At 54.9% G+C, this 24,907-nt stretch overlaps 1 protein-coding gene across 4 annotated transcripts in view; it reads right to left on the bottom strand.

Moving 5' to 3' along the window:
- CLPB (ClpB family mitochondrial disaggregase) overlaps window positions 1-24,674 on the bottom strand; it is a 48,577-nt gene extending 23,903 nt beyond the window's left edge. For 3 of the 4 annotated variants that reach the window (XM_073548476.1, XM_073548474.1, XM_073548475.1), the window contains exons 1-5: window positions 24,212-24,585; window positions 17,007-17,058; window positions 16,745-16,831; window positions 7,153-7,256; window positions 1,142-1,270 (exon numbers count right to left, since the gene is read on the bottom strand). In XM_073548476.1, coding sequence (XP_073404577.1) covers window positions 1,142-1,270; window positions 7,153-7,256; window positions 16,745-16,831; window positions 17,007-17,058; window positions 24,212-24,509 — 670 coding nt within the window. In that variant the 5' untranslated portion in view covers window positions 24,510-24,585. The other variant, XM_073548477.1, reaches the window with a different exon arrangement.
- Between the last annotated feature and the right edge of the window lie 233 nt (window positions 24,675-24,907).

Below are 24,907 nucleotides of genomic sequence, written 5' to 3' on the forward strand. Positions count from 1 at the left end.
CATCTGTTACACAGAACAAGAGACGACTTCACAGACGTCCTGGAATCCAGGTTAACCAGTCCTCGGCAGCGGGCACCGCGCCCTGCGCCATCTGGAGGTCTAGACACCTGGGGGGTTTGTGTATGGTTGAAGGTGAAATGGAGCCGATAAGATGGAGGTAAACAGCCCCCGGACGCCCATCTGTCCCCCGAGCACTCACTGTCCCTGCAGCATCACCTCTGTGCATCGATGCACACGTCCGGCAGCAGGCTGGCGCTGAGTGGGTTAATGTGCGGAGGTGCCCGGTCATGCACTGGCCACAAGTCCAGCAAAGGTCAAGCGAGAGAATGAGAGGACAGCGGGGCCCCGGGCATCCTCAGCTCAGCTGCCTGTTTAAGTGGCCCGATAATGGCTTATGCCCCAGAGGGCGAGGAGGGTCCCAGACGGACCTCAGACAGGCAGGTGGAGAGGAAGTGGAGGACAAAAGGTGGAGCACTCACCCGAGCAACACCTTCCCTCCTGCTGCCACCTGACACATACTCACAGGACAGGGCCTGGAAGGAGGCATACAGGGACGTGCCAGTCCCAGGCAGAGGCTGCGGGGCCCATACGGGGTCCACAGGGGGATAGGCCACAGCCCAGACGGGCACCACCGGGGGAGAGGCCACGACCCAGAAGGCAGCATACAGGGATGTGCAAGGGAGAGGCCGCGGCCCCAACGGGGCCCATGGGGAAGAGGCCATGGCCCAGAAGAGCAGAAGAGGCCCACAGGGGAGGAGAGGCCATGGCCGAGAAGGGGACCACTGGGGAGGAGAGGCCACGGGGCCCAGATGGGCCCCACGGGGAGGGGGGGAAAGAGACCACGGGGCCCAAAAGGATCCCACGGGGGGGAGAGGCCATGGTCCAGAAGGGGCCCACGGAGAGGAGAGGCCATGGGAGCCAGACGGGCCCCACGGGGGAGGAGGACACAGGGCCCACAGGGGGACAGGCTGTGGCCCAGAAGGGGCCCACAGGGGGAAGAGGACACAGGGCCAAGAAGGGGCCCACGGGGGGAGAAGACACGGGACCCAGACGGGGCCCACGGGGAGAAGCAGATGTGAAACAATAGCTGCAGCACATGGTACATATATCTCTGTATACACTATATATATTTAGCACTCACCCGCCTCCAGCAGAGCCCGGACCGTCCCGTAGTCGTCCATCAAGACAGCGTAGTGCAGCGCGGTGCAGCCCCGGAAGCTGGTGCGGTTATTCAACCGGTTACTGAACTCATCCTCCCGCGTCACCAGAACTACAAGGAGAGAAGAGGTCATCACATCCATCGATCTCACCACCACCACCTCCATCCTCCTCACCACCACCACGTCTATTGTCCTCACCACCACCACATCCGTCCTCCTTACGACCATCACTATCGTCCTCACCACCACCTCCATCCTCCTCACCACCATCATCCTCACCACCACCTCCATCCTCCTCACCACGTTTATCGTCCGCACCACCACCTCCATCCACCTCACTACCACCACCACCCTCCTCACCACCACGTCCATCTTCCTCATCATCAATATGCAATGCCAATTCCTTTACCCATCTATAGACCTCTGCTTGTTGCCATTGAATAGAAGCCTTCACAGATCCGTCTTGGTCAAGTGTCGGACACACAGCCTCATGGCTTGTTAGATTCGCGGCGTGCAGTGGGCCGCCAAACCAGATGTCTACCTAGCCTAGTCATATACTATGATTCCAGAGAATCCATGTGAATGCGACGAGCAGATGACGAATCTGTACTAACAAATGATTCAATTCAATGACTGGAAGCAGAGATCCTGCCCGGCAGGACGCCCACATGGTCCATCCACCGACACCTCTCTCGTGATGGAACGATCCGTGGATGGCGGCACGGACAAGAACATTAACCACTGATTAGAGTGGAAGAATCCATTATTCTTTTGCTCGGGGGTGTTTGCCCTCTCAACCTTTCACCCCAGCAGGTCAAATACCCAGGGAACCCAGGAAAAGGAGAAATCAAATAATGCGAGAAAGGAGTACGCATGAAGCAAAGATCCCGAGCACAGGAGTCACAGGAGCGGAGGATTATAGCACTATACGGTGCCTGAAATCTCTATATACAACAGACTCATCATCCACAGCACAAGAAATGAAACACAGAAACCGGATGAGCACAAAGGAGGGCCACAATGGCTGATAACAGGGAGTAATAGATTGCAGTCTCCTGTCCTACAGTCTCCTCCCCAGTAATGGCTGATAACGGGGAGTAATAGATTGTAGTCTCCTGTCCTACAGTCTCCTCCCCAGTAATGGCTGATAACGGGGAGTAATAGATTGTAGTCTCCTGTCCTACAGTCTCCCCCCCCAGTAATGGCTGATAACGGGGAGTAATAGATTGTAGTCTCCTGTCCTACAGCCTCCTCCCCAGTAATGGCTGATAACGAGGAGTAATAGATTGTAGTCTCCTGTCCTACAGTCTCCTCCCCAGTAATGGCTGATAACAGGGAGTAATAGATTGTAGTCTCCTGTCCTACAGTCTCCCCCCCCAGTAATGGCTGATAACGGGGAGTAATAGATTGTAGTCTCCTGTCCTACAGTCTCCTCCCCAGTAATGGCTGATAACGAGGAGTAATAGATTGTAGTCTCCTGTCCTACAGTCTCCTCCCCAGTAATGGCTGATAACCGGGAGTAATAGATTGTAGTCTCCTGTCCTACAGTCTCCTCCCCAGTAATGGCCGATAACGGGGAGTAATAGATTGTAGTCTCCTGTCCTACAGTCTCCTCCCCAGTAATGGCCGATAACGGGGAGTAATAGATTGTAGTCTCCTGTCCTACAGTCTCCTCCCCAGTAATGGCTGATAACGAGGAGTAATAGATTGTAGTCTCCTGTCCTACAGTCTCCTCCCCAGTAATGGCCGATAACGGGGAGTAATAGATTGTAGTCTCCTGTCCTACAGTCTCCTCCCCCAGTAATGGCTGATAACAGGGAGTAATAGATTGTAGTCTCCTGTCCTACAGTCTCCTCCCCAGTAATGGCCGATAACGGGGAGTAATAGATTGTAGTCTCCTGTCCTACAGTCTCCTCCCCCAGTAATGGCTGATAACAGGGAGTAATAGATTGTAGTCTCCTGTCCTACAGTCTCCTCCCCCAGTAATGGCTGATAACAGGGAGTAATAGATTGTAGTCTCCTGTCCTACAGTCTCCTCCCCCAGTAATGGCTGATAACGGGGAGTAATAGATTGTAGTCTCCTGTCCTACAGTCTCCCCCCCCAGTAATGGCTGATAACAGGGAGTAATAGATTGTAGTCTCCTGTCCTACAGTCTCCTCCCCCAGTAATGGCTGATAACAGGGAGTAATAGATTGTAGTCTCCTGTCCTACAGTCTCCTCCCCCAGTAATGGCCGATAACGGGGAGTAATAGATTGTAGTCTCCTGTCCTACAGTCTCCCCCCCCAGTAATGGCCGATAACAGGGAGTAATAGATTGTAGTCTCCTGTCCTACAGTCTCCTCCCCCAGTAATGGCTGATAACAGGGAGTAATAGATTGTAGTCTCCTGTCCTACAGTCTCCTCCCCAGTAATGGCTGATAACGGGGAGTAATAGATTGTAGTCTCCTGTCCTACAGTCTCCTCCCCCAGTAATGGCTGATAACAGGGAGTAATAGATTGTAGTCTCCTGTCCTATAGTCTCCTCCCCCAGTAATGGCTGATAACGGGGAGTAATAGATTGTAGTCTCCTGTCCTACAGTCTCCCCCCCCAGTAATGGCTGATAACGGGGAGTAATAGATTGTAGTCTCCTGTCCTACAGTCTCCTCCCCCAGTAATGGCTGATAACGGGGAGTAATAGATTGTAGTCTCCTGTCCTACAGTCTCCTCCCCCAGTAATGGCTGATAACGGGGAGTAATAGATTGTAGTCTCCTGTCCTACAGTCTCCTCCCCAGTAATGGCTGATAACGGGGAGTAATAGATTGTAGTCTCCTGTCCTACAGTCTCCTCCCCCAGTAATGGCTGATAATGGAGTAATAGATTGTAGTCTCCTGTCCTACAGTCTCCTCTCCAGTAATGGCTGATAACAGGGAGTAATAGATTGTAGTCTCCTGTCCTACAGTCTCCTCCCCCAGTAATGGCTGATAATGGAGTAATAGATTGTAGTCTCCTGTCCTACAGTCTCCTCTCCAGTAATGGCTGATAACAGGGAGTAATAGATTGTAGTCTCCTGTCCTACAGTCTCCTCCCCCAGTAATGGCTGATAATGGAGTAATAGATTGTAGTCTCCTGTCCTACAGTCTCCTCCCCCAGTGATGGCTGATAACAGGGAGTAATAGATTGTAGTCTCCTGTCCTACAGTCTCCTCCCCCAGTAATGGCTGATAACGGGGAGTAATAGATTGTAGTCTCCTGTCCTACAGTCTCCTCCCCCAGTAATGGCTGATAATGGAGTAATAGATTGTAGTCTCCTGTCCTACAGTCTCCTCCCCCAGTGATGGCTGATAACAGGGAGTAATAGATTGTAGTCTCCTGTCCTACAGTCTCCTCCCCCAGTAATGGCTGATAACGGGGAGTAATAGATTGTAGTCTCCTGTCCTACAGTCTCCTCCCCAGTAATGGCTGATAACAGGGAGTAATAGATGGTCGGTGTTCCAGCTTCTCTGTGGTTGCAGGTGCACTTGTCAGCTAGGACAGATGCAGCCCCAGGGGGGCGCTCTCAGAGGATGATCTTAGTATTGATTACCAGGGTGGATAATCAGCAGCTGCACTCAGATTTCTTCTCCGCAGGCTCCGATCAATGATCGCTCATCCACCTGCCCCGTCTGCAGGACACGGAGGATCTCACCCTCCAGAGTCGCCCCCTGCTGGAAAGATGCTATATGGAATTTTTTTGTTTTCTAGAAGAGTTGGGTCACTCATACGAAAAAAACTGTGGGTTCAGCATCCAACTCCTCCAGACGCCAGAACATCAAATCTGCCCGGTCATGCAGTAATAGGGACGGAGAAGATACAGAACGAGACACTTACGCCATTCAGGATACTTCGAAAGTTGAGTGACTGGCTGTGTTGGAGCTATGCTGAGCACTTCAGGACCCAGTAGGCATCCAGCTTTCCCATAATTTAAAACCTGCTTTGTTATTCAGTAATCATGCAGGATTTTGGGAAAGCTGGGTGATGGCACCAGCGTATTAATGGGTAATAAAACTCTACCCAGCTTTCCTAGACATCAGAACATTTCTGTCCCTGATAAAAAAAGGCTACGAAAGAAGAAGAAATAAACCTCAGCAAGCCAAAGATCGAGGCCCCTGGGAAAGCTGGGTGAGTGGTCAGTGCGGGGCTCGGCAGCTGCTGCTCGCATATTACAGATCGTCACATTGATCATTCACGGCATTGGGAAAGCTGGATGACAGCTCCTGATAAGTGACCAGTCCACTCAGCTTTCCCAGGAACAGACGTAGAGGATGAAGAAATCCCTTGTCTTAAAGGGCCGCACGCATCGATTTAACCCAATTAGATAAAATGAGAAGAAACAATCACACGAGTGACTCTGTACACGGGATGGAAAACTTTACCCGGGGTGGGGGCCCCACAGAGGGTTAACGGGCCCCCGGTGCCGACTGAGCCGCGTGTCAGGGAAGATGAATCTGAGACACTAGGCAGGAGAGCGGTAAAGAGATTAAAGTCTTATTATTACGGGGCGTCTGCCCCCTCCCCCGCCCTCCGCCATGACAGCTCAGTCATCATCTGTGAGAAATACCGGAGCGCGGCATTATGATGGCAAACTCGATAAAGCGTCAGGGGGAGCCGCGCCGCCCATCCATCACCGCTCGCTGCCGGCCGCGCAAATGTCTGCAATAGATTTCTGGTGAAGCCGCAGTTTAGAGGATTTTATGAAACAGAAATATGTACAGAAGGCGGCGGGCGGGGGAGGGCGGCGTCACCGACAAAACGGCGCAAGAGCTGACAATCACATCCAACGCTCCTCACTAAAAACCCTGAATGTACAGACCGAGGCCACAGGGATCTAAGGGGTCTCTGCACAACACGACCACAACATGACCACGAGGTCAACACCGCGACCCCGGGACACAATGCAACAAAGTGTAACACCTGCAGCCAATCAGAGGCGCTTAAGAGTCTGTCACCCCGCCCACTGGACTCCATAGAGGACTCCACTCACATCACCCTGTACTGTAATAAGATGTGATATCACCGCTCCTCTTATATCCCCCTGTACTATAATAAGATGTGATATCACCGCTCCTCTTATATCCCCCTGTACTGTAATAAGATGCGACATCACCGCTCCTCTTATATCCCCCTGTACTATAATAAGATGCGATATCACCGCTCCTCTTATATCCCCCTGTAGTGTAATAAGATGTGATATCACCGCTCCTCTTACATCACCCTGTACTGTAATAAGATGTGATATCACCGCTCCTCTTATATCCCCCTGTACTATAATAAGATGCGACATCACCGCTCCTCTTATATCCCCCTGTACTGTAATAAGATGCGACATCACCGCTCCTCTTATATCCCCCTGTACTGTAATAAGATGTGATATCACCGCTCCTCTTATATCCCCCTGTAGTGTAATAAGATGTGATATCACCGCTCCTCTTATATCCCCCTGTACTGTAATAAGATGCGACATCACCGCTCCTCTTATATCCCCCTGTACTATAATAAGATGCGACATCACCGCTCCTCTTATATCCCCCTGTACTGTAATAAGATGCGACATCACCGCTCCTCTTATATCCCCCTGTACTGTAATAAGATGCGACATCACCGCTCCTCTTATATCCCCCTGTAGTGTAATAAGATGTGATATCACCGCTCCTCTTATATCCCCCTGTACTGTAATAAGATGTGATATCACCGCTCCTCTTATATCCCCCTGTACTGTAATAAGATGTGATATCACCGCTCCTCTCATATAACCCTGTACTGTAATAAGATGCGATATCACCGCTCCTCTTGTATCCCCCTGTACTGTAAGATGTGATATCACGGCTCCTCTTATATCCCCCTGTACTGTAATAAGATGTGATGTCACTGTGTCTGTGCAGATCTAGAAATGTATGTGCAGCTCTGGGTGTGACTGGAGTACTGCGCTCTCTCTCACGCTGCCATAGAGCTTCCGTCATACGCCCCAATCTCACCTTGCAGTGAGTGCAGATTTTTCTCCTTTGCCACCTCATAAACGCTGGAGAAGTCATCTCCCAGGTTGGGGTCGGCTCCTGCACAAAGTAACGACTTCACCGCACTGAAAAGAGAGAAGAGGAGCGTGAGAGCGAACAGAAGAGCTGACACTCCGCGGGCATACCCTATGTATAACCATAAGCTACAGTCACCTCCAGAGCTGCAGTCACTATTCTTCTTTAACACATGATGTGGAGGATAGCACATGATTAACAGCAGAATAGTGACTGCAGCTCTGGAGGGGACTGGAGGATAAAACATGATGTAACAGCAGAATGGTGACAGCAGCTATGGATGTGACTGGAGGATAAGATATAATGTGACAGCAGAATATTGAGTGCAGCTCTGGAGTTAATTGGAGGGTAAGACATGATTTAACAGCAAAATAGTGACTGCAGCTCTGGAGGTGACTGGAGGATAAGACACGATGTAACAGGAGAATGGAGACTGCAGCTCTAGAGGTGACTGGAGGATAAGACACAATGTAACAGCATAATAGTGAGTGCAGCTCTGGAAGTGACTGAAGGAAAAGACACAATGTAACAGCAGAATAGTGAGTGCAGCTCTGGAGGTGACTGGAGGATAAGACCCAATGTAACACCAGAATAGTAAGTGCAGCTCTGGAGGTGACTGGAGGATAAGACACAATGTAACAGCATAATAGTGAGTGCAGTTCTGGAAGTGACTGAAGTATAAGACACAATGTAACAGCAGAATAGTGAGTGCAGCTCTGGAGGTGACTGGAGGATAAGACCTGATATTATAGAGATACACGATCTCGTTTCCTTATAATCCGTGTTCATCAGTACAGTTTGCACCATTGGACGCTGAGGGTCCAGTAATCCGGATCTGGGGGGATGTTTGCTATATAGAGGGGTATATAATGAGGTTTAGCTCGCGGGGGGCACGGCTTGCTGCACTTCACTATTGATCCCGCCATACATTCATGGTCATACACATTCATGGTGGGTCGATACTGACGAGGGTCCACGTGTGAGTCGGCAGCGCGGGTGCTGGGCAGCTGGGACCACTCATCCAGGAGGTCTCTACAGAGGGACAGTGGGGTGTGACATGCGGGCGGCCCACTGATGTCCTCCTCTAATTACCCCCACCACGGAGGCTCGGCCGGGGGAGGGGCTGCTGCGCCCCCTGCAGTAATCACCTCTGCACAACAGTCAGGGTCCTTTAATTTGTCATCTGATAATCCGGCACTGACCAGTCACAGAATGTGTGACTGACGCAAGGCAGTCCCTCAGATTAATGTCATCAATGCCGCTGCATCACCGGACACGGGGGTCTCATGAATGGCACAACATCACAGAGGAAAGATGGTACCGGAGCCACACAGACGGAGAAAAGGAATGACGTCCAATAATCCGGCATCAGCACCCAATATCATCAGATTAAAGTGCAGAAAACGAGAACACAGAATAGGATCTCACAAATAAAACACAATAACCGAGGATCGGCTGCAGCAGGACAAGACGGGGCCGATGATAGATCCGTGGGGTCCGGCCGCCAGCACCGATCACCGAGGATCGGCTGCAGGACAAGACGGGGCCGATGATAGATCCGCGGGGTCCGGCCGCCAGCACCGATCACTGAGGATCAGCTGCAGGACAAGACGGAGCCGATGATAGATCCGCGGGGTCCGGCCGCCAGCACCGATCACTGAGGATCGGCTGCAGGACAAGACGGGGCCGATGATTGATCCGCGGGGTACGGCCGCCAGCACCGATCACTGAGGATCAGCTGCAGGACAAGACGGGGCCGATGATAGATCCGCGGGGTCCGGCCGCCAGCACCGATCACTGAGGATCAGCTGCAGGACAAGACGGGGCCGATGATAGATCCGCGGGGTCCGGCCGCCAGCACCGATCACTGAGGATCAGCTGCAGGACAAGACAGGGCCGATGATAGATCCGCGGGGTACGGCCGTCAGCACCGATCACTGAGGATCAGCTGCAGGACAATACGGGGCCGATGATAGATCCGCGGGGTACGGCCGCCAGCACCGATCACTGAGGATCAGCTGCAGGACAAGACGGGGCCGATGATAGATCCGCGGGGTCCGGCCGCCAGCACCGATCACTGAGGATCAGCTGCAGGACAATACGGGGCCGATGATAGATCCGCGGGGTACGGCCGTCAGCACCGATCACTGAGGATCAGCTGCAGGACAATACGGGGCCGATGATAGATCCGCGGGGTCCGGCCGCCAGCACCGATCACTGAGGATCAGCTGCAGGACAAGACGGGGCCGATGATAGATCCGCGGGGTCCGGCCGCCAGCACCGATCACTGAGGATCAGCTGCAGGACAAGACGGGGCCGATGATAGATCCGCGGGGTACGGCCGCCAGCACCGATCACTGAGGATCAGCTGCAGGACAAGACGGGGCCGATGATAGATCCGCAGGGTCCGGCCGCCAGCACCGATCACTGAGGATCAGCTGCAGGACAAGACGGGGCCGATGATAGATCCGCGGGGTACGGCCGTCAGCACCGATCACTGAGGATCAGCTGCAGGACAATACGGGGCCGATGATAGATCCGCGGGGTCCGGCCGCCAGCACCGATCACTGAGGATCAGCTGCAGGACAAGACGGGGCCGATGATAGATCCGCGGGGTCCGGCCGCCAGCACCGATCACTAAGATCAGCGTCGTCCACACGGACTCCCCGAGAATCCCAGAATTCTACTGATTTAACAAATCAACATCAAAGTGTAAAAATAATAAAAAAATAAAATGTGTCCGGGGAGAAGACGAGCACAGAATGTGGAGACCCCGCGTATGAGGACCCCCTCTACTCCCATACATTATACACACCTTAATATACGAGAAGTTTCTGTACTAATACATAGATATACAGTGCTCAGCAGAAATGAGTACACCCCTGCAGATGTCAGAAAACATTTCGCTTCCTTTCAGAACCCACATTATCTGTGGGAGATTGCACTACACAAATGTCAATCACTGACTGCAAACGAGATATGTTATTTTACACTAAAAAATGTTTTTAACAAACTCATTAAAAGACCATGTTGCAAAAATGAGTACACCCCAATGAAATTCTCAGTAGTAAAGCTAAAGTTTAGATTAAAAAAATTCTACTTAAGAACTCACCTATAGATCAGTCGAACGCTTCATTATACCAGTGTCTAGCAAATGGGCGACTATAAGGCTGAGTGCTGACGGACTTTTTTGCCCGAGATTTTTTCCGCGCAGAATGGAAGAAATCCGCAGGTCAAATGACCTGCATTTTTCCTGCGGATTTCTTCCATTTTTAATGCGGTTTTCCTGCTGTTTTTGTGCGGTTTTCCACTGCGGATTCCCCCCTGCGGATTTGGAGACAGGGGAGGTGGAAAACTGCACAAAAGAAGCAACATGCTGCGGATTTTGTACCGCGGAAAAATCCGCAGCGTCTGCACAGCGGTTTTTTTATTCCATTGAATTTAAGGCTACTGTACATCACAATGCGGATATGCAGCGTTTCTGCGCGGAAAAATCCGCTGCGGATCCGCTATATATCCGCATCGTGTGCACACAGCCTAAGGGGTCGACACTTAAAAGAAAACCCTTGCCCATTTCATGGTGTCAGCAATGGCACCACGTGGAAGAGAAATGTCACAAGACCAAGAAGAAAACCCCTTCCAATGTCATGCTCTCAGCAATGGCACCACATGGAAGAGAAATGTTACAAGACCAGGAAAAGTGACAGCAACAAGATCAGCAAAGCTTTACCATAAGTTAGAATACTTAAAAATCATGGGGGCCGTACAAAACACTAGATGTAGGGAGTGCTTTGAATCAAATAATTTGACCAAGGGGCTGCTCACACCAGCGTATGTTTTCTCAGGTGAGAGAATTGGGCTGATTATGCTGATGAGACTCGCCTCAAACTCTGTCAGACTCTGATCAGAGTGTCATCTGAGTGTGATCTGTTGTCTCACATGAGAGAGTCGCAGGTCAGGTGCGAAGAAGACTGAGAACGAATTTCTCCATCCCCCTCATTGTCTCTGAGCGCGGATATTGGACAGGGGGGACATTCGAGTGCAGGGCGAGGTGTCACATCCTCCCATAGACGTGTTTAGCTGCGCACGGTCCGATCATCGCACGCTGTATGCTGCCATTGTCTCATGCTGAATCGGATCTGCACTGCCCCACACTATGTAACATGGGGATGCGTGCGGTCCAGTGACATCACATAGCGCTCGGCCACGTCAGACTCCAGTGTGAACGAGGCCCGACACCGACGATCTACTGATGAAAGGTTCAGGAGTCGCCTCACTGCCAGAATATGGGGAGAAACCTTCTACCAAACTCAGAACTGTCAGAAGGTCGGGAATGGTTCAGTTCAGTGAGATATTGATGAAAGTCTGACTGTTCAAAGGGGGTGTACTCATTTATGCTGAGTACTGTATGTAAATATACATTATCTGCATGGTTAACGGGTGTGCATATATATATATATATATATATATATATATATATATATATATATATATATATATATAAGAAGGCGGTCACCAGATACCGATGATGGAGGAGATGAGCGGCCACCAGATACTGATGGTGGAGGAGACGGGTGGTCCCTAGATACTGATTATGGAGGAGACAGGAGGTCACCAGATACTGACGATGGAGGCGACGGGTGGTCACCAGATACTGATGATGGAGGCGACGGGCGGTCACCAGATACTGATAGGATTTACATTTTGATAATTAATACCAATGATAGACAGCAGGAGAGCAGGAGAGCTGGGTGGATGGACATACCATGTGAATGCTAGGTGCAGAGGCCGACAGGTATGTCCATCCACCCAGCTCTCCTGCTCACCTGCTGTCTGTCTATGAAGGACACACAGTGCGTCACCCAGCTTTGCACATAGACTTGCCTCTGCACCTAGCATTCACATGGTATGCCTTTCAGCTAACCCCAGCTTACCCCAGTGTTATTTATGACCTTGTTTACTCTGGCTTGATCATATACATCTGGTCCACTCTTAATTGTCTGACCAAAATGAGCAGAGACCACTCCTCTCTGCTTCACACCTGACTGCACTTAGTTGTACATATATTGCAGAGCACAAGTCTGCATTGTGATTGCTATAAGTGTGTGCTAGAAGTGTGAAGATTAATTTAGGAATTAAAACCAGAATTGGAACTGAAGGTAACTGTACACAGTCACTGTAAACAATGTTTCTGTTTGTTTTCACTTTCACCCCAATAATCCTTCACTTTCTGCTAATTCCCCTAATCCCTACTCCTAGTAAGGAACTGTTCATCTCTTCTTCAATCCTCCCCATCCACCTCACCTCCGCCTCAAAACTGTTCCTTAACATACAATCCTCTGTCTCCAAACAAAGACAGCCCCCTCATGCCCTCTCCTGCTCCCACCTGCTAACACTTTCTCTGCTCCTTCTCACTGCTGGCGATATCTCCCCAAATCCTGGTCCTCCTCACCACATTCCCACAGTCATTTCTACCTCCCATCCACACTATCACAACCTTCCGTAACCTCTCCAACCTTATACCCATTCACCCAGCCCCCGCTTCCCCAGTCCCACTAACAGGAGCTCTGTGGAACGCTCGCTCTGTCTGCAACAAGCTTTCCTACATCCATGATCTTTTTGTTACTACCAAACTCTCCTTCCTCGCCATCACCGAAACCTGGCTCACCCCTTCTGACACAGCCTCTCCTGCTGCACTTTCGTATGGCGGCTTCCACCTTTCTCACACCCCCCGCCCCAGCAGCAAACATGGTGGAGGAGTTGGTTTTCTCCTGTCAGATACCTGCTCCTTCACCCCAATCCCACTGCCACCCTCTGTTACCCTCCCTTCCTTTGAGGGGCACTCTGTGCGCATCTACTCCCCCTCCAACCTCCAACTGGCTGTCATCTACCGCCCCCCAGGGCCAGCCACCACCTTCTTTGACCACTTCACCACCTGGTTACTTCATTTCCTTTCCGCGGACATCCCTACTATCATCATGGGCGACTTCAACATCCCCATTGACACTTCCCTCTCAGCTGCCACTAAACTTCTATCTCTCACTTCCTCCTTCGGCCTCACTCAATGGTCCTCTACAGCCACCCACAAAGATGGCCACACACTGGACCTCATCTTCACCCGCCTCTGCTCCCTATCTAACCTCTCTAACTCACCTCTTCCTCTCTCTGACCACAACCTGCTCACATTCTCTTCCCTCTTCACTCCATGTCTACAATCCCCACCCCACAAACTTTCACACCCTCGCAGGAATCTTAAACACCTTGACCTACACTCATTCTCTGAATCCCTCCTCCCTCTTACAGATATAAGTTCCTTACACAATGCGGATGACGCTGCCGCTCTATATAACACCACAATAGCTGTAGCTTTGGAATCCGCTGCCCCACTTACACATACCAAAACTCGCAAAATCAACAGACAGCCCTGGCACACCAGCCTGACCAAAGAGCTGAGGCGAGCTTCCAGGGCTGCTGAGCGCAGATGGAAAAGATCCCACTCCAACAAGCACTTCATCGCATTCAAACAGTCCCTCACTACTTTCAAGACCACACTCGCCACAGCTAAACAAACCTACTTCTCATCTCTCATATCCTCCCTGTCTCACAACCCTAAACAGTTATTCAACACCTTCAATTCTCTCCTCCGCCCCCCAGCACCTCCTCCCTCCCCACTCATCTCAGCTGAAGACTTTGCCTCATTTTTCAAGCAGAAAATTGATAACATCAGGGACAGTTTTGGTCAACAACCCCCAGAGCCCTTCCTCCCGACTTCCCAGCCCTCCACCTTCAAAACCAACTTCTCCACCATTACAGAAGATCGACTCTCCACTCTACTCTCAAGATCACATCTCACCACCTGTGCACTCGACCCGATCCCATCCCACTTCATCCCAAACCTCACCACAGTCTTCATCCCAACCCTAACCCATCTCTTCAACCTGTCACTAACAACTGGTGTTTTCCCCTCAAGCTTTAAACATGCCTCCATCACACCTATCCTCAAAAAGCCCTCTCTTGACCCATCCTCTGTATCTAGCTATCGCCCTATATCACTTCTCCCATACGCCTCCAAGCTACTGGAACAACACGTCTACCTTGAACTGTCCTCCCATCTCTCTTCTTGCTCCCTCTTCGACCGCTTACAATCTGGCTTCCGGTCACACCACTCCACTGAAACTGCCCTTACTAAGGTCACCAATGACCTCTTAACTGCCAAGAGCAAGCGACACTACTCTGTCCTCCTCCTCCTGGACCTGTCGGCTGCCTTTGACACAGTGGACCATTCCCTATTATTACAGACCCTCTCATCCCTCGGCATCACAGACTTGGCCCTCTCCTGGATCTCATCATACCTAACAGACCGGACATTCAGCGTCTCCCACTCACACACCACCTCCTCACCTCGCCCCCTATCTGTCGGAGTCCCACAAGGTTCAGTCCTTGGGCCCCTGCTGTTCTCTATTTACACCTTTGGCCTGGGACAGCTCATAGAATCTCATGGCTTTCAGTATCATCTTTATGCTGATGACACACAGATCTACATCTCTGGACCAGATATCACCTCCCTACTAACCAGAATCCCTCAATGTCTGTCCACTATTTCATCCTTCTTCTCCACTAGATATCTGAAACTCAACATGGACAAAACAGAATTCATCATCTTTCCCCCATCTCACGTGACCCCCCCTACGAACCTATCCATTACAGTAAATGACTGCCCACTCTCCCCAGTCCCACAAGCTCGCTGCCTCGGAGTAATCCTTGACGCTGATCTCTCCTTCAAACCACATATCCAAACCCTTTCCACTTCCTGCCGACTTCAACTCAAAAATATTTCACGCATCCGTTCATTCCTCACCCAAGAATCTGCAAAAACCCTAGTCCATGCCCTCATCATCTCTCGCCTTGACTACTGCAACCTCATGCCTGTGGCCTCCCCTCAAACACTCTCGCACCCCTCCAATCTATTCTAAACTCTGCTGCCCGACTAATCCACCTGTCCCCCCGCTATTCCCCAGCTTCTCCCCTCTGTCAATCCCTTCACTGGCTCCCCATTGCTCAGAGACTCCATTACAAAACCCTAACCATGACATACAAAGCAATCCACAACCTGTCTCCTCCATACATCTGTGACCTCGTCTCCCGGTACTTTCCTGCACGCAACCTCCGATCCTCACAAGATCTCCTTCTCTACTCCCCTCTTATCTCCTCTTCCCACAATCGCATACAAGATTTCTCTCGCGCATCACCCCTACTCTGGAACTCTCTACCCCAACATATCAGACTCTCACCTACCATCGAAACCTTCAAAAAGAGCCTGAAGACCCACCTCTTCCGACAAGCCTATAACCTGCAGTAACCACCGATCGACCAAACCGCTGCACGACCAGCTCTACCCTCGCCTACTGTATTATCACCCATCCCTTGAAGATTGTGAGCCCTCGCGGGCAGGGTCCTCTCTCCTCCTGTACCAGTTATGACTTGTATTGTTTAAGATTATTGTACTTGTTTTTATGTATACTCCTCCTTACATGTAAAGCGCCATGGAATAAATGGCGCTATAACAATAAATAATAATAATAATAATAATAATAATGATTTGTTCTCACTTCCACGTCTGCAGCTTCGGCCTCTGCAGCGCTTCTTTCCACACCTGCCTAGCACTTTTGCACGGCGCTGTACATGAGGAGATAGAGAAGGTTCCCGGCAGAGATCAGACGCGGCTCTGACACTTCTCTTGCACTTAGGTTCTGCTCCGCCGATCACCTGGAAGAGTAAATAGTGTCGGGGGCTCGGCGGCCATTGTCCGCGCCCCTCAGTAACAGGATGAGACATGAAAGCAGAACAAACACGGAGCGGGAAGCCTCTTATGTGACGGCCTTGTGGGCTCCTCCTGGCATTGAGCTTGTCAGGGGCTCTTGTCAAAAACCGGCGCCACACACGAACTCATCGCACGGGTCGTGCCGCTCGAGAGCGGATATCCCGCCATTGTGCGCCGGCCTAATCCTGTGTTGGTCCAAGTCATTTACGTCCTTTTTGTCACTTATGAACTTGACACATCAGAAGTCACCGGAGCGGATCGTGCGGAGCGGCGCAAATTGGATTTCTGTTCAGACGACTCATCAGATCGGGTCGGCAAACACTGGAGAGAGATGATCGCCCTGGGAACCGAGACAATATGGGGCGAGGGGGGACGGGACAAAGAAAGCGGGCGACAGGCGAGCCGCGAACCCCACAGGCTCCATGTGCCAAGATGGACGCCGAAAGTGCTGCCACCGCCGGGGGTACGGGAACCGCAGATCTCCAGCCATCGTCTGAGCACCGGCTGGAAAAATAACGAAGGGGGGGGGCGACAAAAAACTAAAAGGGGGAGAATCATGGGTGTGGAGAGCGGACACATCACCTACCTCCCCGGCGGTGGCGGAGAAAGCGGGGAGGTGCAGCTCAGCAGTGACGGCTCCTGCATAGGGGGGAATTGTCCTGGTGACAGCGCTCAGCCGCACGCACGGAGACCCCCCACAGCTGTAGCCCCCCGTACCTGTGATTCCTCCGGATGGCGGCCACCATCAGCGCCGTCCAGCCCAGCCGGTGTCTGCCGTTGGGGTCCACCTTCTCCCGCAGTAATCTAGGAGCAGAGGACAGGACGCCATCATTATGCAGGGTGGTGTCTGGATGTGGCCCCCGCCGGCCCCCCACCACTATCAGTAAGCAGCAGCTCCTGACTCCATCACCGTCCTCACAATTACTCTCATTTATAAAGATGGCGGCGTCTACACGTGGCAAACCTCCGCGGCGCTCACCTCTCCACATCACTGACGTCACCAGTCCGCACCGCCTCCAGCAACTGCTCACCTGGGGAAGAGAGAGAGGACAGTCACAGGGGAGGGAGCGCAGTGTCCTACTCCAGTCACCACCAGAGCTGCAACCACCAGAACACACAGGAACAGCACTGGGTGCACTACTGAGACCAGGAAACGAGTACTGGCACTGAACCAACACGGGCAGCAGTGAGTGAGCAGCCTGAGAGCCAACAGGAAGTCAGCAGCATTGTGAATACAGCTCTGGAGGTGATCACTACAGGAAGCAGCATGGAGCACGGAATACAGAACTGCAGGAGGTGGAGGACAAGGAGAACGAGGGCGCCCCCCGCAGGACATCACAGGTATCAGATCTACACCGCAGGACGAGGGCGCCCCCCGCAGGACATCACAGGGATCAGATCTACACCGCAGGACGAGGGCGCCCCCCGCAGGACATCACAGGGATCAGATCTACACCGCAGGACGAGGGCGCCCCCCGCAGGACATCACAGGGATCAGATCTACACCGCAGGACGAGGGCGCCCCCCGCAGGACATCACAGGGATCAGATCTACACCGCAGGACGAGGGCGCCCCCCGCAGGACATCACAGGGATCAGATCTACACCGCAGGAGGAGGGCGCCCCTCACAGGACATCACAGGGATCAGATCTACACCGCAGGAGGAGGGCGCCCCTCACAGGGATCAGATCTACACCGCAGGACGAGGGCGCCCCGCCGCAGGACATCACAGGGATCAGATCTACACCGCAGGACGAGGGTGCCACCCGCAGGACATCACAGGGATAAGATCTACACCGCAGGACGAGGGCGCCCCCCCAGAGGACATCACAGGGAGCAGATCTACACCGCAGGACGAGGGCGCCCCCCACAGGACATCACAGGGATAAGATCTACACCGCAGGACGAGGGCGCCCCCCCAGAGGACATCACAGGGAGCAGATCTACACCGCAGGACGAGGGCGCCCCCCACAGGACATCACAGGGAGCAGATCTACACCGCAGGACGAGGGCGCCCCCCGCAGGACATCACAGGGATCAGATCTACACCGCAGGACGAGGGCGCCCCCCCAGAGGACATCACAGGGAGCAGATCTACACCGCAGGACGAGGGCGCCCCCCGCAGGACATCACAGGGATCAGATCTACACCGCAGGACGAGGGCGCCCCCCCAGAGGACATCACAGGGATCAGATCTACACCGCAGGACGAGGGCGCCCCCCACAGGACATCACAGGGATCAGATCTACACCGCAGGACGAGGGCGCCCCCCGCAGGACATCACAGGGATCAGATCTACACCGCAGGACGAGGGCGCCCCCCGCAGGACATCACAAGGATCAGATCTACACCGCAGGACGAGGGCGCCCCCCAGAGGACATCACAGGGAGCAGATCTACACCGCAGGACGAGGGCGCCCCCCAGAGGACATCACAGGGAGCAGATCTACACCGCAGGACGAGGGCGCCTCCCACAGGACATCACAGGGAGCAGATCTACACCGCAGGACATCACAGGGAGCAGATCTACACCGCAGGAGGAGGGCGCCCCCCGCAGGACATCACAGGAAGCAGATCTACACCGCAGGACGAGGACGCCCCCCGCAGGACATCACAGGGAGCAGATCTACACCGCAGGACGAGGAGGCCCCCCACAGGACATCACAGGAATCAGATCTACACCGCAGGAGGAGGGCGCCCCCCACAGGACATCACAGGGATCAGATCTACACCGCAGGACGAGGAGGCCCCCCACAGGACATCACAGGAATCATATCTACACCGCAGGAGGAGGGCGCCCCCTCAGGACATCACAGGGATCAGATCTACACCACAGGACGAGGGCGCCCCCCTCAGGACATCACAGGGATCAGATCTACACCACAGGACGAGGGCGCCCCCCACAGGACATCATAGGGAGCAGATCTACACCGCAGGACGAGGGCGCCCCCCCACAGGACATCACAGGGATCAGATATACACCACAGGACGAGGGCGCCCCCCGCAGGACATCCCAGGGAGCAGATCTACACCACAGGACGAGGGCGCCCCTCGCAGGACATCCCAGGGAGCAGATCTACACCACAGGACGAGGGCGCCCCCCGCAGGACATCCCAGGGAGCAGATCTACACCACAGGACGAGGGTGCCCCCCGCAGGACATCCCAGGGAGCAGATCTACAGCGCAGGACGAGGGCGCCCCCCGCAGGACATCACAGGGAGCAGATCTACACCGCAGGAGGAGGGCGCCCCCACAGGACATCACAGGGATCAGATCTACACCGCAGGACGAGGGCGCCCCCCACAGGACATCACAGGGAGCAGATCTATACCGCAGGAGGAGGACGCCCCCCTCAGGACATCACAGGGATCAGATCTACACCACAGGACGAGGGCGCCCCCCACAGGACATCACAGGGAGCAGATCTACACCGCAGGACGAGGGCGCCCCCCACAGGACATCACAGGGATCAGATATACACCGCAGGACGAGAGCGCCCCTCGCAGGACATCCCAGGGAGCAGATCTACACCACAGAACGAGGGCGCCCCCCGCAGGACATCCCAGGGATCAGCTCTACACCGCAGGACGAGGGCGCCCCCCGCAGGACATCACAGGGAGCAGATCTACACCGCAGGACGAGGGCGCCCCCCGCAGGACATCCCAGGGATCAGCTCTACACCGCAGGACGAGGGCGCCCCCCGCAGGACATCCCAGGGATCAGCTCTACACCGCAGGACGAGGGCGCCCCCCGCAGGACATCACAGAGAGCAGATCTACACCGCAGGATGAGGGCGCCCCCCACAGGACATCACAGGGATCAGATCTACACCGCAGGAGGGCGCCCCCCACAGGACATCACAGGGAGCAGATCTACGCCGCAGGACATCACAGGGAGCAGATCTACGCCGCAGGACATCACAGGGAGCAGATCTACGCCGCAGGACATCACAGGGAGCAGATCTACGCCGCAGGACATCACAGGGAGCAGATCTACGCCGCAGGACATCACAGGGAGCAGATCTACACCGCAGGACATCACAGGGAGCAGATCTACACCGCAGGACGAGGACGCCCCCCGCAGGACATCACAGGGAGCAGATCTACACCGCAGGACGAGGGCGCCCCCACAGGACATCACAGGGAGCAGATCTACACCGCAGGACGAGGGCGCCCCCCACAGGAATCAGATCTACACCGCAGGACGAGGGCGCCCCCCACAGGACATCACAGGGAAAAGATCTACACCGCAGGACGAGGACGCCCCCCACAGGACATAACAGGGAGCAGATCTACACCGCAGGACGAGGACGCCCCCCACAGGACATCACAGGGAGCAGATCTACACCGCAGGACGAGGACGCCCCCACAGGACATCACAGGGAGCAGATCTACTCCGCAGGACGAGGGCGCCCCCCACAGGACATCACAGGGAGCAGATCTACACCGCAGGACGAGGGCTCCCCCCACAGGACATCACAGGGAAAAGATCTACACCGCAGGACGAGGGCGCCCCCCGCAGGACATCACAGGGATCAGATCTACATCGCAGGACGAGGGTGCCCCCCACAGGACATCACAGGGAAAAGATCTACACCGCAGGACGAGGACGCCCCCCACAGGACATCACAGGGAGCAGATCTACACCGCAGGACGAGGGCGCCCCCCACAGGACATCACAGGGAAAAGATCTACACCGCAGGACGAGGACGCCCCCACAGGACATCACAGGAATCAGATCTACATCGCAGGACGAGGGTGCCCCCCACAGGACATCACAGGGAAAAGATCTACACCGCAGGACGAGGACTCCCCCCACAGGACATCACAGGGAGCAGATCTACACCGCAGGACGAGGGCGCCCCCCACAGGACATCACAGGGAGCAGATCTACACCGCAGGACGAGGGCGCCCCCCACAGGAATCAGATCTACACCGCAGGACGAGGGCGCCCCCCACAGGACATCACAGGGAAAAGATCTACACCGCAGGACGAGGACGCCCCCCACAGGACATCACAGGGAGCAGATCTACACCGCAGGACGAGGACGCCCCCACAGGACATCACAGGGAGCAGATCTACACCGCAGGACGAGGGCGCCCCCCGCAGGACATCACAGGGATCAGATCTACATCGCAGGACGAGGGTGCCCCCCACAGGACATCACAGGGAAAAGATCTACACCGCAGGACGAGGATGCCCCCCACAGGACATCACAGGGAGCAGATCTACACCGCAGGACATCACAGGGAGCAGATCTACACCGCAGGACGAGGGCGCCCCCCACAGGACATCACAGGGAAAAGATCTACACCGCAGGACGAGGACGCCCCCACAGGACATCACAGGAATCAGATCTACATCGCAGGACGAGGGTGCCCCCCACAGGACATCACAGGGAAAAGATCTACACCGCAGGACGAGGACGCCCCCCACAGGACATCACAGGGAGCAGATCTACACCGCAGGACGAGGGCGCCCCCCACAGGACATCACAGGGAGCAGATCTACACCGCAGGACGAGGGCGCCCCCCACAGGAATCAGATCTACACAGCAGGACGAGGGCGCCCCCCACAGGACATCACAGGGAAAAGATCTACACCGCAGGACGAGGACGCCCCCCACAGGACATCACAGGGAGCAGATCTACACCGCAGGACGAGGACGCCCCCACAGGACATCACAGGGAGCAGATCTACACCGCAGGACGAGGGCGCCCCCCGCAGGACATCACAGGGATCAGATCTACATCGCAGGACGAGGGTGCCCCCCACAGGACATCACAGGGAAAAGATCTACATCGCAGGACGAGGACGCCCCCCACAGGACATCACAGGGAGCAGATCTACACCGCAGGACATCACAGGGAGCAGATCTACACCGCAGGACGAGGGCGCCCCCCACAGGACATCACAGGGAAAAGATCTACACCGCAGGACGAGGACGCCCCCACAGGACATCACAGGAATCAGATCTACATCGCAGGACGAGGGTGCCCCCCACAGGACATCACAGGGAAAAGATCTACACCGCAGGACGAGGACGCCCCCCACAGGACATCACAGGGAGCAGATCTACACCGCAGGACGAGGGCGCCCCCCACAGGACATCACAGGGAGCAGATCTACACCGCAGGACGAGGGCGCCCCCCACAGGAATCAGATCTACACCGCAGGACTTGGGCGCCCCCCACAGGACATCACAGGGAAAAGATGTACACCGCAGGACGAGGACGCCCCCCACAGGACATCACAGGGAGCAGATCTACACCGCAGGACGAGGACGCCCCCACAGGACATCACAGGGAGCAGATCTACACCGCAGGACGAGGGCGCCCCCCGCAGGACATCACAGGGATCAGATCTACATCGCAGGACGAGGGTGCCCCCCACAGGACATCACAGGGAAAAGATCTACACCGCAGGACGAGGACGCCCCCCACAGGACATCACAGGGAGCAGATCTACACCGCAGGACATCACAGGGAGCAGATCTACACCGCAGGACGAGGGCGCCCCCCACAGGACATCACAGGGAAAAGATCTACACCGCAGGACGAGGACGCCCCCACAGGACATCACAGGAATCAGATCTACATCGCAGGACGAGGGTGCCCCCCACAGGACATCACAGGGAAAAGATCTACACCGCAGGACGAGGACGCCCCCCACAGGACATCACAGGGAGCAGATCTACACCGCAGGACGAGGGCGCCCCCCACAGGACATCACAGGGAGCAGATCTACACCGCAGGACGAGGGCGCCCCCCACAGGAATCAGATCTACACCGCAGGACGAGGGCGCCCCCCACAGGACATCACAGGGAAAAGATCTACACCGCAGGACGAGGACGCCCCCCACAGGACATCACAGGGAGCAGATCTACACCGCAGGACGAGGACGCCCCCACAGGACGCAGATCTACACCGCAGGACGAGGGCGCCCCCCGCAGGACATCACAGGGATCAGATCTACATCGCAGGACGAGGGTGCCCCCCACAGGACATCACAGGGAAAAGATCTACACCGCAGGACGAGGACGCCCCCCACAGGACATCACAGGGAGCAGATCTACACCGCAGGACATCACAGGGAAAAGATCTACACCGCAGGACGAGGACGCCCCCACAGGACATCACAGTAATCAGATCTACATCGCAGGACGAGGGTGCCCCCCACAGGACATCACAGGGAAAAGATCTACACCGCAGGACGAGGACGCCCCCCACAGGACATCACAGGGAGCAGATCTACACCGCAGGACGAGGACGCCCCCCACAGGACATCACAGGGAGCAGATCTACACCGCAGGACGAGGGCGCCCCCCACAGGACATCACAGGGAGCAGATCTACACCGCAGGACGAGGGCGCCCCCCACAGGAATCAGATCTACACCGCAGGACGAGGGCGCCCCCCACAGGACATCACAGGGAAAAGATCTACACCGCAGGACGAGGACGCCCCCACAGGACATCACAGGAATCAGATCTACATCGCAGGACGAGGGTGCCCCCCACAGGACATCACAGGGAGCAGATCTACACCGCAGGACGAGGACGCCCCCCACAGGACATCACAGGGAGCAGATCTACACCGCAGGACGAGGGCGCCCCCCACAGGAATCAGATCTACACCGCAGGACGAGGGCGCCCCCCACAGGACATCACAGGGAAAAGATCTACACCGCAGGACGAGGACGCCCCCCACAGGACATCACAGGGAGCAGATCTACACCGCAGGACGAGGGCGCCCCCCACAGGAATCAGATCTACACCGCAGGACGAGGGCGCCCCCCACAGGAATCAGATCTACACCGCAGGACGAGGGCGCCCCCCACAGGAATCAGATCTACACCGCAGGACGAGGGCGCCCCCCACAGGACATCACAGGGAAAAGATCTACACCGCAGGACGAGGACGCCCCCCACAGGACATCACAGGGAGCAGATCTACACCGCAGGACGAGGACGCCCCCACAGGACATCACAGGGAGCAGATCTACACCGCAGGACGAGGGCGCCCCCCACAGGACATCACAGGGAGCAGATCTACACCGCAGGACTAGGGCGCCCCCCGCAGGACATCACAGGGAGCAGATCTACACCGCAGGAGGAGGGCGCCCCCCGCAGGAGCAGATAATAGTGAGCAGATAATAGGGAGCAGATAATAGTTTGCTCTTCTGACCTTTGTGGTCGTCGCCGTCGCTATCACAGCTGACCAGCAGGGCGGCAGCAGCGAGCGCGGCGGCCTCGTAGCGTGGAGATTCATCCCGATCATAGCGCGCTCTCTGGCGGCCTCCAGTGGTAGCATGGTGATACAGCAATGCATGCGAGTGAAGGTTGACGAGCTCGGAGCGCCCTCCAGTGTTCAGCAGCGGGTACTGTAGTCTGGTAGTTACACGCAGCCTCACAACCTCCGCTCTCCCCGGACAAGAGGTGAGGAGGCGGGAGATACCGAGCCGGGACACTCGGGAGCTCCACATGAACGGGCACTACTCGGGGTACGTATATACGAAGCGGTAAGACGGACCCTTCCTGTCACTCTCCTATACCGCTGGCTCTGACCTGAGACGTCACCACCGCGCTGCATTCTGGGAGCTGAAGTCCTCAGTCAGAGAATTAGGCAGCGATACAGTAAACAGGAACTACATTTCCCGACGTGTCAGACAGGAGCGTGGTGTGACGTTCTGGGGCATGCCGGGAAGTGTGTTTTTTTGGCTGTTACGTCAGCTGAGGTCATTCCTTGTTGATGTAATCAGAGTAAAATGTGAGTGAAGGGAGATTTACATGAAATCAGCAGCAGAATGTTCTAGAACGTCCACAAAGGCTGATGTATGTGCGCGCTATTGCTGCGATCAGTGTGGGGTGTGTGGTTATTACT

This window comes from Dendrobates tinctorius, unplaced genomic scaffold, assembly GCF_039654945.1.
Source record: "Dendrobates tinctorius isolate UK_male_01 unplaced genomic scaffold, ASM3965494v1 ptg000157l, whole genome shotgun sequence".
NCBI classification, from domain to species: Eukaryota; Metazoa; Chordata; class Amphibia; order Anura; family Dendrobatidae; genus Dendrobates; species Dendrobates tinctorius.